Source organism: Capra hircus, chromosome 13 (genome assembly GCF_001704415.2).
Source record: "Capra hircus breed San Clemente chromosome 13, ASM170441v1, whole genome shotgun sequence".
In the NCBI taxonomy this organism is placed as follows: domain Eukaryota; kingdom Metazoa; phylum Chordata; class Mammalia; order Artiodactyla; family Bovidae; genus Capra; species Capra hircus.
This window is the reverse complement of record NC_030820.1, coordinates 60,297,882-60,315,701: the sequence shown is the minus strand read 5'-3', so window position 1 is coordinate 60,315,701 and position 17,820 is coordinate 60,297,882. Positions and strand designations below refer to the sequence as shown.

General features: G+C 43.0%; 1 protein-coding gene across 1 annotated transcript; it reads left to right on the top strand.

The window, feature by feature from the left end:
• DEFB121 (defensin beta 121) lies at window positions 879-2,372 on the top strand. The gene is made up of 2 exons (XM_005688449.2): window positions 879-981; window positions 2,100-2,372. The coding sequence occupies exons 1-2, from the start codon at window positions 927-929 to the stop codon at window positions 2,225-2,227; spliced, it is 183 nt and encodes a 60-aa protein (XP_005688506.1). The 5' UTR covers window positions 879-926; the 3' UTR covers window positions 2,228-2,372.

Here is a 17,820-nt window from a genome sequence, read left to right as displayed (position 1 = left end):
TATATTACTGATTTATTGATTTTTACCCTCATAATCATGTGAAATCACAAACTTGAATCAAGATTGCCAGGAGAAAACATCAACAACCTCAGATGTGCAGATGATACCACTCTAATGGCAGAAAGTGAACAAGAACTAACGAGCCTCTTGACGAGGGTGAAAGAAGAGAGTGAAAAAGCTGACTTAAAACTCAACATTAAAAAACCTAAGATCATGGCATCCTTCCCATTATTTCATGGCAAATAGAAGGGGAAAAAGCGGAAGCCGCAGAGACAGATTTTATTTTCCTGGGCTGCAAAATCACTGTGGACAGTGATTGCAGCCACAAAATTAAAACACACTTGCTCCTTGGAAAGAAAGCTATAACAGGCATTTAGTACACTAAACAGTGTACTAAAAAGCAGAGCATCACTTTGCCGACAAATGTCCATATAGTCAAAGCTATGGTTTTTCCAGCAGTACTTGTAAGCATCTTGTAGTGTATACAGACATTAAAATACATGTAAAACATATATAATGTAATTAAAAAGTTACCTCAACAAAAGATTTGGGGAACAAGACACAGAAAGACAAATGCTGCATGATATAACTTCTTTGTAGAATCTAACAAATTTTTTTAAAAAGTCCAGCTCATAGAAACAGAGAATGGAGTGGTGATTGCCAAACTCTGGGGGTGGAAGTGGTGGGACAAATATATATATGTATGGCTGGAAGAGCACAAGAAGGTGGTGTGTCCAACAGCCATTCTACTACTGTGGTTGATTACTTATCTGTCTGTCTAATCTTAAATGACTGTTCCCTTTCTGGTTCACTGATCATGGCTCTACCATGCTCCTTGAGGCAATAAATACCAGTCTGGACTGCTCAGCATGGAGTCCTCTGACTGTCTTGCCAGCCTAGAAGCCTCCTATCTCTACCCATAATTCATGAAGTTCCTTCTGATTTTGACCGTTACCCTGCTCCTGGCCCAGGTCACCCCAGGTAACCAGGATCTTTCCTAAGAGAAAGTGAGTCAGGGAACCTGATGCACATTTAGGAAATTCTGGCGGCTCTAATAGCTTGGGCTGGAAGAATGGCCTTGGGCAGGGAGAATGGCCTTTGGATATCTCTCTAACCATATCTAGGATATTTCTCAAACTCAAAGGGGAATTTTGAGCTCCCTGGTGCAGATTTTTCAGTGGCATTAGTTGACCACTCTGACCGTCTCTCTATGGTTGGCTCTGGAGAAGTTGAGCATGATGATGGCAAAGACAGGGTGGGTACTTGGAGGGGAGAGACTTGGACACAGAGTATGGAGAAAATGGGAGTTTTTTCCAAAAACATTCCTTGGGATAATTTGAATTTTGATCTATTGTTGCCTCTATGAAAACGGTTCCTTGATTTCTGATTGCTTGAGGATTCTGATTCTGCTCTCTCAGGCAACCTCAGTTTACCTGGGCTACTTTAGGGTGTACCAGAGAGCTGTTTCTAATTATCTTGACCTGTTAAGACCAGTGAAAAGCTCTGGAATGTTGTGGAAAAGAGCTTTATAGATGGCATGCTGCAGTCCATGGGGTCGCAAAGGGTCAGACATGACTGAGAGAACGAACAACAGCAAAGAAGATTGCAGATGTTCTGATGGATGCATTGCAGATTCCTGTCCCTTTTCACTGATATGGTCAGAGAGGGTACCCAAAAGCAAAGGGAAAAGATGGTTAATTGACACCTGGGCACCTGTGTACCTTGTAATAGGCGGGCGGGTGTGGGGAGATGAAACCCTACCTGGGTACCTTATAATATGGGAGAGATGAAACCCTGGAGAGAGGGGCCCTCTTCCCTCCCCAGAGGGAGCTAGTTGGGGTGGGGAAGCAGCCAAGTAGGTCCCAGGTCACTGGGTGGGGAGAATTTTGGAATTGTGACTGGGGATACAAGTGAGAAAAAAGAAAAGCCAGTGACTATAACCTCCTTAAACCTGGAGGATGCCTTAGGAGGGCTTTTTCTTCACATGTCTCCTTATTTCCCTATAACTGTCTCTTCTGTTGGGCTTTGGCCTCTCCCTTCCCCAACCTGCTGCTTGTTTCTAGACTGATCCACCCCTCTCCTTTTCCTTTTAATTTCAGCCATGAAGTGTTGGAATAATTTGGGAAGATGCAGAGAAACGTGTGAACAGAATGAAGTGTTCCATATAATGTGCAAGAATGAGGGTATGTGCTGTATATCTCCCAAGCATCTGCCTGCCAGAAACTGAATCTTCAAACATAGTTGGAAGATTGAGATAAATTTCCGTGGTCTGACACACCTGATGCAAACTTGAGTCTAACATCATTGGACCCTATGGTTCTGGTAAATCATTCTTGCCTGTACTTTTTGTGTCTGACAGTTCTATCCAGTTATATTATATTTAGAAATATTAAATATATTATGTTGTATATAATTTATATATTTTATATTTAGAAGTAAATAAGGAATGGAGTAAGGTGCATATGGGTATTGTGAAGAAGAGGATGGACCTGTTGGTAATAATTCCAGTCTTCTGCACATCTCTCTGCCTGCTGGCTCATGGCTGGTCCCACATGATGTAAATAAGGAATGTTCTTTCTGCACTGTCAATAGAACTTTCTGCATCAAAAGAATGGTTTCTTATTTGTGTTGTCCAATATGGTAACTACTAGCCATGTATGGCTATTAAGAAGTTGAAATGTGGCTAGTGTGACTGAGGAACTGAATTTTTAATTTAATCTATACTTCAATGTATATAGCCAACTATGGCTAGTGGTTATTGTATTGGACAGTGTAGCTTTAGAGTCTAGAGATAAAAAGTAGAGACAGGCTGGGGGCTCAGCCTCAGGTATTTTGGTGAAGTAAAGGAGGCCAGCTAGGATGTGTGAAGAACATAAGAACCCATTCTTAGCCTGCTGGTTCTCTTTCTGTATCTTCATGCCAAGGGCTGCAACTCTCCCTTGATAATAATACTTGCAGTTCTGTCCTGTTTGGGACTCCAGGATTGTGTCATTCACCCTGGAGAGAGTTGATATTAGGCCCAATGTGGATTCCTGCTCCATCTCTTTCCTTCCCTTTCTCCCTGGTTGGCACTGCATGCTGCTGAACTTCTGGCCAGTCCTTTTCCAGGACTGAGTCGGAACTGAGACAACAGGGATTTTCCTGTCTCCAGCTCCATGATTTGGGTCATGGTCCAAGTAGTCCTAACCCATTGCTACTTATCTGACTAATCAGAAAGAACTGATTCTTTATCCTGAGTTGGAAAGTTCTATTCAGAGTTACCTGTCTACTATTCAGTCCCTTTATATGAGAACACTGAATCTGGCCTCAGCCTTATGTCTTGCTTCAGTCATCTCCAGCCTGCCTATTTGATGATTATCTCTAACCCTAGAGTCTAAGTATTACTGCTGCTGTCAAAGGATGAGCATTGGATTCAGGATCAGAAGGTCTAGCTTCAAATCCTTCTCAGATGCTTCTGGGCAAACCATTTGATCCTCTCTGCTTTATTTTCTCATCTATAAAACAAGCTTTTATCTTACCCAAAGCATGGGGTTATTATGAGGATTAAATAAAATAACAGGAAAGTGCCCAGTACAGAGTCTAACACACATTTGATTCCAAGAAATACAAGTTGAATCTAGATTGATCTAACTCCTTAATTTTCTCCTCTTAGACACTGCATAGAAATACCCTGCCTGTCAAAAATTAAGATCCACCTTCTCCAGTTTGTCCCAACTCCTACTTGCCAGAATGAATCAGTCTTAAAATTGAAATGAAGCCCTTAACCTCACTACGTTTTCACTGATCATCTGAACCTCATGATTTCACTTCCCTCTGTGCTCAGGTTGGAGGTAATGATCTAGCCCTGAAGCAGTTCTTTTGCAGACAGTCTCAATACCCATGTTCCACGCTGCTTGAAAGAGTCTCAGTCTAGCACAATGCAACCACTTGTTTGGCTTCTCCATATGTATGTTTTATCAGCCGGTTATTTTTGGAGAAAATTATCTACCTGGCCTCAGTGAATTCATAGGAAATGCAGGGCCTCAAACCTCAAATAGCATTCAACTCTCCTACACCTAATCTATTCTTTTCTTCTAGGAAGCTTGGCTTCTCACTCTCTGAAATCACTATTCCATGATTGTTTTCTTTCTGCTCAATTTTCTACTACTTCCGCAACAACTCTTTCATCTTTTCTTGACTGCTGCTGCTGCTGCTAAGTCGCTTCAGTCGTGTCTGACTCTGTGCGGCCCCATGGACGGCAGCCCACCAGGCTCCTCTGTCCATGGGAGTCTCTAGGCAAGAATACTGGAGTGGGTTGCCATTTCCTTCACTTTTCTTGACTGGATCTACCTATTCTTTCATTCAATTCTATAACTCTTGTCTTCCTTTTGGATAGAACAATTTTGCCTGCTCCTGAGAAACCAACCTCTCCACTGGTCCATATTCCTCTTTTCCTTCCCTACTCAAGGATTTCATTTTCAATTCTTCCCTTCATCCCCCTCTTCTCTTCTGGACCATTTATATCACTATACAAAGATGTTCTCATACCTCCCATCTTAAAACAAAACATCCCTTAGTCCCATTCAGGACTATGCCCCATTTCTTTGCAATTCTTCAAAGAAAAATTTCTCAAAATGTGGTCTGCCTTCACTTCCCTACTTCCTCATTTCCCACTCACTTTGCAACTGAATTCAATTTGGCTTTAACCTTGCCATTGAAACTTTTCTTGTAGAGGTCTCTAACTATCTCTGATGTTGTCAAACTCAACAGAGGCATCCCTATTTTCCTTTCATTGACTTCTAGGCAATATTTGACACTGGGGCCACTACCTGCTCATTGAAATGCTTTCTTCTCTTGATATCTGTTACCAGATGCTTAGGTTGCTTTTAACTGGCCAAGCAATTTCCTTTTGATCTATGTAGTCTCCTCCTTCACTCCTGCCTCATCACAGGGCTTCTTTCTGTCCCCCCCCCACCACCCCTCAACACTGGGTGCTTTGATTCCATGTGCTGATCACTTCCAAATTCATATCTCTGACCCCATTCTTTCTCAAACCTCTAGTTGATATATCTGCCTTCTTAAGTGATGTCATTTGGATGCCTAATATATCCTTTTGGTGGGGACCTCACTTCACCAAGCCTTGTTATTACCCTATTATCTCCCTTTTCAGTAAATGGTAACAACATGTACCCAGGTGCTCCAAACTAGAAGGCATCCTAGGTTCCTTACTTTGCTTCACTGCATTCAATTTATCAGCAAATCCTATAGCTCTACCCTAAAAATGTGTCTCAAGACCATCCATGTCTTTCCATCTAGTTCAAGCTATTATTAGATTCTTTGCCTAGTTTTTCTTTAAAAAACAAACTTTTTATCTTATATTGGAGTGTAGTTGATTAACAATGTTGTGATAGTTTCAGGGGAACTGCAAAGTGATTCAGATATATGTATTGTATTCTTTTCCCATTTAGGTTGTTACATGATATTGAGCAGAATTCCCTGTGCTATAAGTAGGTTCATGTTGGTTATCCATTCAAAACATAGCAGTGCATACATGTCAATTCCAAACTCTCTAACTATCCCTCCTTCCACCCCTCACCTCTGGTAACCGTAAGATTGTTCTCAAGTCTGTGAGTGTTTCTGTTTTGTAAATAAGTTCATTTGTATTATTTCTTTTTAGATTCTGCATATAAGGGATATCATACGATATTTCTCTTCCTCTGATTTCCTTCACTCAAATGACAACCTCTAGGCCCATCCATGTTGCTGCTAATGACATTGTTTCATTCTTTTAAATGGCTGAGTAATATTCCATCATATATATGTACATCTTCTTTATCCATTCCTCTGAGAATGGACATTTAGGTTGCTTCCATGTCTTGGCTATTGTAAATAGTGCTACAACAAAGCCACTATCAATCTGAATTTCTACAATAGTATCCTAACTGATTTCTTGTTTAATTCCCTAATTAATTTTCTACACAACCAAAAGATAAATTGTATCCTGTAGCTGTTCTGTTTGGGCTTCCCTGGTGGCTCAGTGGTAAAGAATCCACCTGCCAATGCAGGAGACACTAGTCCTACCCCTAGGTTGGGAAGATCCTCTATAGGAGGAAATGACAATCCACTCCAGTATTCTTACCTGGGAAATCCAATGGGCAGAGGAGCCTGGTGGGCTACAGTCCATGGTGTTACAAAATAATCAGACATGACTTAGTGACTAAACAACAACTCTGTTCTGTTTTACCCCAAACTATGGCTTCCTGTTTCCCTAAGAGTAAAATCTAAGCTCCTTGCTATAACTGGTGAGGCCCTGCCCAACCTGACTTTGCTTCTCTCTCTGGCATCTTCCTTCCTCCTTACAGTCAGGTCATTCTGGCCTCCTTTCTGTTCCCTCATGTCAACAATCTCTTTTCTGCCTTAGGGCCTTGCTGCGTGCCATTCCTTCTGCCAAAGAAAGCTCTTCCTCTGATATCTGTGTAGTTGTGTTTTGGTCTCATCTTCCAGGCCTTACATCTTTTCTTCTAGACAAACCCTATTTTCATATGAGTAAACTGAAAAAAATTTTTTAATAATCTGATTTCTTTTTAAGACATTTAAAGACTCAGCAACACAGTTTCTCATTTTTGAAAAGTGTTGATCTTCAGGAATCCTTCTCAGTTTGCCAAAATCCTCACCTAAAGTTTCCCTGATGCAGAAGCTAAATATCCAGAGTGGTACTAAAAGACCCCAAATGATGACTCTGATATACCATGGTAGTACATCTGGCCTTCTTCCTTCATTTGTGTTACTTGACAGTCCCCAAAGGCAATTGAACTTGGGGCTTTGGATTTGCAATAGATGTGTTTCTATGAAGTACTGGGGGAAATATAATTTATAAATCAAACTACATCTGAAGTGTATATAGTTTGCTATTCAGTGAAATCAACTGTAACTATAAACAACCTCGCTTGTATATCAAATGAGCACACTTGATTATATTTCTACTGCCTTGACAAGAGCTACATCTTAGCTTGACATATAGTTTTGAGAGCTTAATTTGATCTACTAAAATTGTATAAAAATGTCTTCCTTTTATTATTATGACATTTACTTTTGCACCTGGGAAGCTTGAATTCAGAGTGACTGTTCTTTCTTTGCAAGTAATCTGTCTGACTTCCTTTTCCTGCATGGATAAGATCATATTTCTTACACAGTTTTTCAAAATTTAGTTTTTAAATTTTATATTGAAGGGTAGTTGATTTACAATATTGTGTTAGCTTCAAGTAAAACTGTTACCAAGACAAGTTGAAGACAGAGTAAATTAATTTTCACCAGGGACATAGCAAGCTCCTTATAGCTGTAGATCTAGACTTTTTCTTCTACCCTAGCAGGTTTTCCTTTTTGCATAGAGCTTTAAAAAGAAGCTTTTACCACTACATAAATTGCATATAAAGTTTGCCCACGCTAAGTGGTATGGTTCAATGATTTTTGGTTTCAGAATGTTTCCATCATCTCCCACATTTCCTTTGTAGTCATTTGCCATTAATCCGTGCTCCCACCCTCCAGCCCTAGCCAAACTTGAGCCAGGAATATACTTGCCCCAGTCTTGACCTCAGCCTTAGCCAGGTACTGGCCCTCCTTAATCATTCATCACTGACATCATCACTCCCACCTGACCTGGGTGTTCAGGTCTTAAGTTTAAATATCATCCTTGATTATCATAGCTAACAAAGTTCTTTATGTCACTGCCGTGTCTTTCTTAGCACTTCTCAAAAATCAGTCATTATTCTGTGCATTTTCCTGTTTCTTGTCTATCAGGAGAATTTGAATTTCTTGTCAGTTTCACTCTTCGCTCCATCGGGAATGTAATAAATATTTGCTAACTCTATGAATATTTAAAGCTCAAGAAGGTCACCTTTTCACTTGAACAGGTATCCCCTCCCAAGTTCTCATGCTTTACCATCGTCTGAGATGTAAGCCTTTTGATGCTGCCCTCTTCACTTTTCACTTCAAGTCAGCCCTCACAGCTTTTTGATTCTTCCTCCACGATATCTTTGTACAAATTCCACTCTTCCTCGCTATTGTCAGGGCTGCCTTCTCACGTCAGTCTCTCATTAGCATCCTCTCTTCTCTTTTCTCCAGACCTTCTCTCCTGAGTTTTGCTGCTAATCTCTTACCTCCCTGCCAGGTCATATTCTGGCATCCAACCTCACAAGGGTTCCTTGTTGAATAATAGAGCAATGTTTTCTCAACATATTTGATGATTCAGTTCAGCTCAGTCACTCAGTCATGTCCGACTCTTTGTGACCCCATGAATCACAGCACTCCAGGCCTCCCTGTCCATCACCAACTCCCGGAGTTCACTCAGACTCACGTCCATCGAGTCCGTGATGCCATCCAGCCATCTCATCTTCTGTCGTCCCCTTCTCCTCTGCCCCCAATCCCTCCCAGCATCAGAGTCTTTTCCAATGAGTCAACTCTTCGCATGAGGTGGCCAAAGTACTGGAGTTTCAGCTTTAGCATCATTCATTCCAAAGAAATCCCAGGGCTGATCTCCTTCAGAATGGACTGGTTGGATCTCCTTGCAGTCAACACCCTGAGACGGTAAAGTGTCTGTCTACAATGCAGGAGACCTGGGTTTGAGCCCTGGGTTAGGAAGATCCCCTGGAGAAGGAAATGGCAATCCACTCCAGTACTATTGCCTGGAAAATCCCATGGACAGAGGAGCCTGGTAGGCTACAGTCTATGGGGTCGCAAAGAGTCGGACACGACTGAGTGACATCATTTTCACTTTCATAATGATTAGAGTTCATCAGAGACCAACTTAAGCAGAAAGAAAGGAAGGATAGCAGGAAGGAAAACATGGAACTCACAGAACTGGCTGGAAGTGTAGACAGTTGCACTTGGAAGGACAAAGGGGGTGTGGGGGACAGAAAAAATGTACCAGGGTCCCACCACCAGCACTGTTGTCCTGGGACTGGACACTAACATAAAATCTGCCTGAACTTCTCCCACAGTGGCTTTGCCTGCTGTGCATACATGAGTATTTTCTCCACTTCCTCTGTGGTTTGGATTTAGTTCTTTATGATTCAGATTTTTTTCATTGAGCATCCAGTTGCCTGAGCCTGGGTTGTGTGTATGCCTGCTAACTCCCAAGGTGGCACAAAAATATTCACCCTTAGTACTTTCTGTAGTACTCAGTCTTTCTCAAGATTGAGAAAGGGGTAGGACTGGGCTGTCTGCTGTCACCCTGTTTGTTTAATCTATACGCTAAGCACATCATGAGAAATGCTAGGCTGGGTGAGTTACAAGCCGGAATGAAGTTAGGTGGGAGAAACATCAACAACCTCAGATATGCAGATGACACCACTCTAATGGCAGAAAGCGAGGAGGAACTAAAGAGCCTTTTGATGAGGGTGAAGGAGGAGAGTGAAACAGCTGGCTTAAAATTAAATATTAAAAAAACTAATATCATGGCATCCGGCCCCATTACTTCATGTCAAATAGAAGGGGAAAAGGTGGAAGTAGTAACAGATTTCCTCTTCTTGGGCTCTAAAATCACTGTGGATGGTGACTGCAGCCATGAAATCAGAAGACATTTGCTTCTTGGCAGGAAAGCTATGACAAATCTAGACAGTGTGTTGAAAAGCAGAGATGTTACTCTGCTGACAAATGTCCATATAGTCAAGGCTATGGTCTTTCCAGTGGTCACATATGGTTGGAGAGTTGGATCGTAAAGAAAACAGAATGCCGGAGAATTGATGTTTTCGAACTATGGTGCTGGAGAAGACTCCCGAGAGTCCCTTGGACAGCAAGGAGATCAAATCAGTCAATCTTTAGGTAATAAACCCTGAATACTCATTGGAGGGGCTGATGCTGAGGCTGAAACTCTAGTATTTTGGTCATCTGGTGCTAACAGCCAACTCATTGGAAAAGTCCCTGATGCTGGGAAAGATTGAGGGCAGAAGGAGAAGAGGGCATCAGAGGATGAGATGGCTGGATGGCATCACCAATGCAATGGACACAAACTTGGGCAAACTTTGGGAGATGGTGAGGGACAGAGAGGCTTGGCGTGCTTCAGTCCATGGGACCACAAAGAGTTGGACACAACTGGGCAACTGAAAAACAACAACAACTTTCTGTAGTAGAAGGTCAGCCCTCCTTTCCACCAAGATCCAAAGAATGGAGAATTATTCCCAGATGAAAAGGGATTCAGATGCTGAGTGTCCAAAACGCGGCACCAAGTGATCACTACTAGGGACTATTATCCTCAACCCTTTCCTTTTCCCTGGAGGGTTTTCTCTTCCACTTTTACCTTTCTGATTGCCAAGGCCAGGACAAGGGAGAGAAGAGGATGGTGCCTAGAGTGAGACCTAGAAGGAGGCACTCACTATCAAGGTCGTGCAAGTGTCTCCTTACATGTTGCACACTAGGCACCTCCTTCCCTTCACCCTAATCCCGACCTTGTCGATGGCATCCTGCATTTCCCTTTTTCAGCACCCACCACACTTGTACTTATGTTTGTTCAATGTTTGTCTTTATGATAGACTGTAATCTCCAAGAAGACAGAGACCACAGCTGATTAATTTTCTGTCCCACAATAGAATCGGCATAAACTGGGGACTCAACCAATATTATTTTAGCAATTGTCTGACTTAATGACTTATATGTTTGGCTTAAAATAGACATTAGAAATGGCCTTGCAAGAAAATTCCTTCTTTTAGGCATAGCTTCACATTAGAATGGGACTTCCCTGGTGGCTCAGACGGTAAAGCGTCTGTCTACAATGAGGAAGACCTGGGTTCGATCCCTGGGTCAGGAAGATTCCCTAGAGAAGGAAACGGCAACCCACTCCAGTACTCTTGCCTAGAAAATCCCATGGATGGAGGAGCTTGGTGCAGGCTACTGTCCACGGGGTCGCAAAGAGTCGGGCACGACTGAGCCACTTCACTTCACTTCACGTTAGAATAGTGTAAGTGTCTGATATGAATAATCATGAAAGTGAAAGTGAAGTTGCTCAGTTGTGTCCGACTCTTTGCGGCCCCACGGACTGTAGCCTACCAGGCTCCTCAGTCCACGGAATTTTCCAGGCAAGAGTATTAGAGTGGGTTGCCATTTCCTTCTCCAGGGGATCTTCCCAACCCAGGGATGGAACCCAGGTCTCCCACACTGCAGGCAGATGATTTACCATCTGAGCCACCAGGGAAGCCCCGAATAAGCATGGAATGATACAAAAAATACATGTTGAGATAAGACGACAAGATGCTTAGCAGGAATGGATGTCACTATCCATTACTGTCATACCTTGGTCAATCCTATTATTGCTGAGCAGATTGAAAGGGATGCTTTTGTGAGTCAAGTGACATCTTCTCTGAATATCGGGAGTTCTTGAGGACAGCATGCCTTGCCCTTAAAGAAACATTATTGCACATTGATGAGATTAGCAATATAAATGTATTAGTATTTTTAAACAAACATTGTGGCAGAGTGATAAATTAAGATTTTGATGTAGCAATTACCTGATAGTTTATTTATTCATTTTCTTGAAGCGTCAGCAAAAAGAGTACAAATATAATTTTTTTTTTCTGCCCAGTTATTGGAAGGAAAGCCAGGATACTTTGTGTTCCTCCTTTTTCCCTGGAGGAATTGAGTCTGTGTGTGTGTGTGTGTGTGTGTGTGTGTGTGAGTTTGTGTTCTGAAGCCAACCTTATCTCTCCCTCTGTCCTCATCTTTGTTAGGGAGGCCTAGGTGCAAGAGAACAGTTAGACTGGATTGTCTCAGAAGTGGGATGAAAACTTTGTTTTAGGGTCAAGCGAGGAAGAGAAGTCCATCATTTGGGAGTGTTGAAGCTCCTTGGCTGGGAGAAGAGATGGGGTTTGGTTTCATGGGTGTTTGATAAAGTGCTCCAAGGTGACAGGTACTCAGATGGGGTTGCCAGCATGGCAGGCAGAGGCTGCGGACCCAGCCACTAGGTTCGTGGTCCTGAGAGAAGCAGCAAAGGGCTCCAGGTTGGACTTGAGGTCAATGGAGAAAGCCATGGTGGTGAGCAGTTCTCCAGCTGCCCAGTGAATAACTGGCAGAGTTCATCAGCAGTATCCTGAGCATGAGGTAAAGAGAAATGAACATTATCATCATGGAATAGGGATCAGGTTCTTCCTCATTTCCCAGAACCACGAGGAACAAGTGGAGAAGATCAGGAAACCCCAGTAACAACTGGCTCTGGACATCTCACTTACTTTGCAAGCAGTATCTTGGAGTGAAAAAAAAAAAAAGAAATGCAGCTTTTCCCAAGTCTTGAATGTAGTGGGGCATTCATAACTGGTATGTGATTATTAATATTTTAAAGAATTTTAGAATATTTCTTTCACTAGTATCTATTTCTTTTACAGAACATTGCTTGAAACGAGACCCAGTTGGGGCTATCTTGCTGTACGGGTTTCTCTAGTATCCACACCCTCTTTAGTAGCCGGCCTCCCAAACACACACTTTCATGTGGCCTTGGCATTGGTATCACCTGTCTCTGAGCTACAGATGCTCACCTGGATACTTTGCCTTCCTTGCTGGGGAAGTGAGGAAATGATGTGAATGTATGAGAGTGAGAAATGTCTGTAAAAGGTGGTGATTCTATGATTCTCATTTCTTTTACCTTCTTGTTATGTTATTAACAAGGTTGGTGGGAGGAATAAATGAGATCAGGTAAAAATACCTGCCCTGGGAACTTGATAATTGGTACTTCCCTCCTCCTCTCTACCGTGGGATTCAGGCTGTAGGAAGTGGGCAGTCTCTTCAAAAACTTCAAAATGCAACTTGTAAAGATTTCAGGGGTGGGTGGTGCCAGTCTCAGAGCACTGGCCAGGCCGGAACGTACCCATGTGGGAGGCATTACAAAGGCCAAGGCTACAGTTTGTTCTGGTCGTGGTGGGTCCCAGGTGATACCATACAATAACCGGGGTCTGAGTTGACTCTGACCAAAGCCTGCCTCTTTCCCTGTCTCCTGCCACCTCCTCCCACAGTGGCTTAAGCTTGGCCACCTCGACAGCCCCTGCTCCCTGTTCCCCCTCAGCCCCTTGGCCGTGGCCCAGATTTCCCAGCTCAGCAGAAAAATCACCATGCAACTGTCACGGACGGAGCTCTAGGCCATGGCATTTGAAGATCTGAGAAGAATCACAGAAGCACGTGTATATTCGGAAGTACACAAATACTTGCCCACATACCAGCTATGCATCTACACACAAACTGCAGGCAACTACAAATATTCTTGAGCATCCAAATACTCATGTATACAAAATACAAACAACACGTGCACAAAATAAACATAAAATGTATATTTGAGCATACACAGCTATTTTTAGATTTTATACGTATACACGTTGAAGTTGAAATTGATAGTCACTCAATCATGTCTGACTCTATGCGACCCCATGGTCTGTAGCCCACCAGGCCCCCTTTCCATGGAATTCTTCAGGCAAGAATACTAGAGTGGGTTGCCGCTTCTTTCTCCAGGGGATCTTACTGACCCAGGGATTGAACTTGTGTCTCCTGCACTGCAAGCAGATTCTTTACCACCTGAGCTACTTACAATGTAAAAAAAAATGTAATACATTAATGCAGACACCCAAATATGAATGTGCCATAGCAATTAAACCAACTTTTTCAATTTCTCATTATCTCAGTCAAGGCCATTTCTCTGAATCATTGCAGAGCTTCTTGGGCAATCTGTGTATACAAGGATTCATAGGGGCTTATGAAACATTGCAAAGAGGAAGGGCCTGGAATCTGGGTTGGAATCCTCTGTTATTTCAGTAATCACAGCAAATACTGCAGTCACTAAATGTCAGGTGGTGTCCTAAGTGCTTTATAGTATTCACTCATTTGATCTTCATTAACAACCTTATGAAAAAAAAAATACTATTGCTACCCCACTGTATAGCTTAGGAAACAGGTACAGAGTTAATGAAAATTTCCAAGATGATGCAACCATGAATCTAACTTCAGAATACAAGCTTGCCAACATTTTGCAGTGTTGTCTTATTCAATGCTGAGTCCTGCAGCATTGAATTAAACCATCTTTTTCACTGACTGATACCATCGAGGATACAGAGTAAGGTGCTCAGCCCCTAACCCTGAGCCAAACCCAACCCCTGGCATCTCCACCACATAGCTGGATACTGCCCCCACATTCCCTCATCCTGAGCAGCTCCACTGCCCACTGAGCAAGTCCTGCCAACACCTAGAGCCAGTGACCTTAAGCACAGAGTTCACAGTGCTGCCCAAGTAGCTTTCAAAATCAAGCAACAGGCAACTCTGGAAAAAGAATGTACTTCTGAAGAATGACACAAAACATGTTCTTAGGCTGAAGCGAAAACAGGTTTTCAGATTTTTTGACTTTATCTTTGGCCTGTGCCTTGCCAGGGTTCCTGGGGTTGTACAGTTTTCCTGTTGGGCCGTCCAGCCCTGGCCCTGCTCACAGGTACTTCCCTCTCCGTCACCCATGGTGGCTTCTCTAGACTATTCATTTCTATTCATTTTCTCCAAGTCCCATCTCTCCACCCCACCAAGGAATTTAGCGCCACTGTCACTGAGACTGCAGAAACTGAACCCACTCAAGGTTCCCATTCCTTTCTCTCTCACCTCAAAACAAAGAAATTGGGACTTCCCTGGCTGTCTAGTGGTTAAGAATCTGCCTGCCAATGCAGGGGACACAGGTTCGATCCCTGGTCTGGGAAAATCCCACGTGCCATGGGGCAACAAAGCCCATGCTCTGCAGCAAGAGAAGACACTGCCGTGAGAAGCCCACGCACAGCAATGAAGAGTAGCCCCCGCTCATGGCAAACAGAGAAAGCCCGTGTGCAGCGAGCTGGCCCAGTGCAGCCAAAGATAAATAAATAAATATTAAAAAGAAAAAAAAAAACAAAGAAATTGTAAGTAAAGTGTGTTATTACCAGCCACGCACTGCACTAAACACTGGATAACTACTTAAAGGTCACAGCAAACCATCAGATACATATGATTATCATCCCCAAGTTGGTTAAACAATTTGCCCATGCTCACTGCGTCAGTTAGTGTTTTTAGTGAAGGAAATTTTGACTGTTTGGCAGCTCAGAGAATACCTGGAGTCAAGCTGAGAAAATGGTGGGGGTAGATAGAGCCAACGTGAAGAATCAGCCTTCAGACCCAGTAGCAAGGATAGAGCTGCTGTTGAACCCCATTGTTTGGGACCCTGAACTCCACTCGTGGTTACCATGCTTCCCTACTGCCCAGGGCACTGGCTTTCGTTGTGGGTGGGTTCTTTTGCTAAGATAAGCCCTCCGCTGTTACTGCTTCCTGGAATCCCAAGCACTTGATTCAAAGAACAGAAAGGGAATGTAATTGGCTGAGCCTAGGCCACGTGCTCACACCTCAGCTGCAAGAGAGGAGGAAAATGAGTATTTGAACAGTGGGAGGTGACACTCTCCGTCCACAAGACTGCTATGGTGACAGGATTCCCTCCAAATGGGAAGATGAGACAAGATGAGACAGTCTTGAACGGTAGACAAGACAAAAAACCCCAAACAGACAAATCTGTACAGTAGTCACATAGATAGCAACTTGCAGAGGTGGATTTGAATTCAGGTTTGTTTGACAGAAACAGGGCTTCCCTGATAGCTCAGTTGGTAAAGAATCGCCTGCAATGCAGGAGACCCTGGTTCGATTCCTGGATTGAGAAAATCCGCTGGAGAAGGGATAGGCTACCCATTTCAGTATTCTTGGGCTTCCCTTGTGGCTCAGCTGGTAAAGAACCCACCTGTAATGTGGGAGACCTGGGTTCGATCTCTGGGTTGGGAAGATCCCCTGGAGAAGAGAAAGGCTACCCACTCCTATATTCTGGCCTGGACAATGCCATGGACTTCAGTCCATGGGGTCACAAAGAGTTGGACACAAACTGAGCGAATTTCACTTTTGACATAAAAGTTTCAGGTTTTAAGAGCAATTCTATGAAGTCATTCTATAAACCCCCTTTCTCTCAAAAGAAGTCTTCCTCTGTTAAGGTCCGGTGTTTTTATCTAATTCTTTGACTCCATTCCCTTTGATTTGTCTAGAATTTTTCTCTGTCAGAAACCCTGTCTTCTTTTGTATTTTCAATATTTCTTGTTATACAGTGTATTGCACCTCAGCTTAAAAAACAATACATTTCCCACTCTTTACAAATATATTTCTTCAGGATCCTCCCTTTGATCTGGACCCTTTTGGAGAGAGTTCTAAGTATGAATCCTGACTGCCTCAGTGGCCCTGGTTTATTCATTTTATCCCCCGAGCCATGCCTTCATCCATAGTCATACATATCTTCTCCTTGTGGGGATTAACCCCAGATGATACTTAACACACAGTTGATGGTATTCTTATAAACAGTGGTTCCATCATGGCTGGGGGTGGGAAAGGGTAGTAACTACAAATGGGTGTGAGGGATATTTTGGGGATGATGGAAATATTCAAGATTCGACTATAGTGACAGTGGTACAGCTCTGCATAATTCATTGCTTTGTACACTTAATGAGTGGACTTCATGGCATGTAAATTATACTTCAATAAACCTGTTATAAAATAAGGAGGGTCACAAGCAAGAGACCCTCATTTCTCTGATCTTACTTGTGCCTACTTTCTGCAGAGGCTCTCCAAATTTTCCTAGGCAAGAATCACTCGAGGTTTCCTTTTGACTGGCTTCCTCGCTTAGAAGGGACTCTTGCTATTCCAAGTCTGAAGAAACAATGGGACACCAGGTTGTGGATAGAAGTACCATAACTGAAAGCCAGTCAGATCTGAGTTCAAACCCTGAAATCCCCATTTGGTCAGAGTTGGGCAAATTGCTTGTGCTTCTGTACTTTAGTGTCCAAGCTAGAACGACGAGGCAGGAACTCGACTGGTTTAGTGAGAATGAAGTGAGACTATACTTGTGAAATACTTGTCACCAACCTAGCAGAGTGAAAGTGAAAGTTGCTCAGTTGTACCCGACTCTTTGTGACCCCATGGACTATACAGTCCGTGGAATTCCCGAGGCCAGAATACTGGAGTGGGTAGCCATTCCCTTCTCCAAGGGATCTTCCCAACCCAGGGATCGAACCCAGGTCTCCCACACTGCGAGTGGATTCTTTACCGTCTGAGCTACCAGGGAAGCCCAACCTAGCAGGGGGTCAGTGCCAATTAGCTGGTTACTGTGGCCACTCCCATAGCTTGGGAGAGAGTGCCTTCTCTGAGGGCTCCAGCTTTCAGTGGTATTTTTCTTCTCTCACACCTTTTATGTGAATTGGTTATACATATATATGTGTCCACTCTTTTTAAGATTCTATCCACATATAGGTCATTACAGAATATTTAGTAGAGTTGCCTGTGCTCTGCAGTAGGTTCTTATTAGTTACCTAGTTTTTATATAGTAGTGTAAGTATCTTAAAAGGTCCAGCTCTTATTCAGCTTCTTCTGAAGCTTGACTGAAGGGGCACAGTCCACATGCTTTTTCTCTACACTCTAGAATGACTCGAGTTGCCTCCTCTTTAGATTATTTCTTATAACCTTATTTAACGTGTATGATATTTACTCAGTCTACAACATTTCTGAAGCACCTGCAATGTGCCAAGTGTGTCAGAAATTGCTAGCTCTTCCTTAGTATCTGTCTTCCCCTTCTTCTTAGTAAGACACCCCCTGAGCGTCAGCTAGCCAAGGTTGCCGAGAATAAAGAAACTCTTTCCAGCCTACTGTCCAGCTAGACATGTCTGTTTGAATGAGCTCTGGCCAATGGACTGGAATGGAAGTGATGTGTGCGGATTCTGGATGGGGTCCTTAAAGGAAAAACGGTGCGCTTCACTTCCTTCTTTCTCTTCTTCCTGATAG

Excerpts from the sequence above, each read along its gene's own strand:
- DEFB121 (XM_005688449.2), top strand. The coding sequence starts at position 927 with ATGAAGTTCCTTCTGATTTTGACCGTTACCCTGCTCCTGGCCCAGGTC. Across the intron at positions 982-2,099 it reads CCTGGCCCAGGTCACCCCAG|CCATGAAGTGTTGGAATAAT; the intron begins GTAACCAGGATC and ends TTTTAATTTCAG.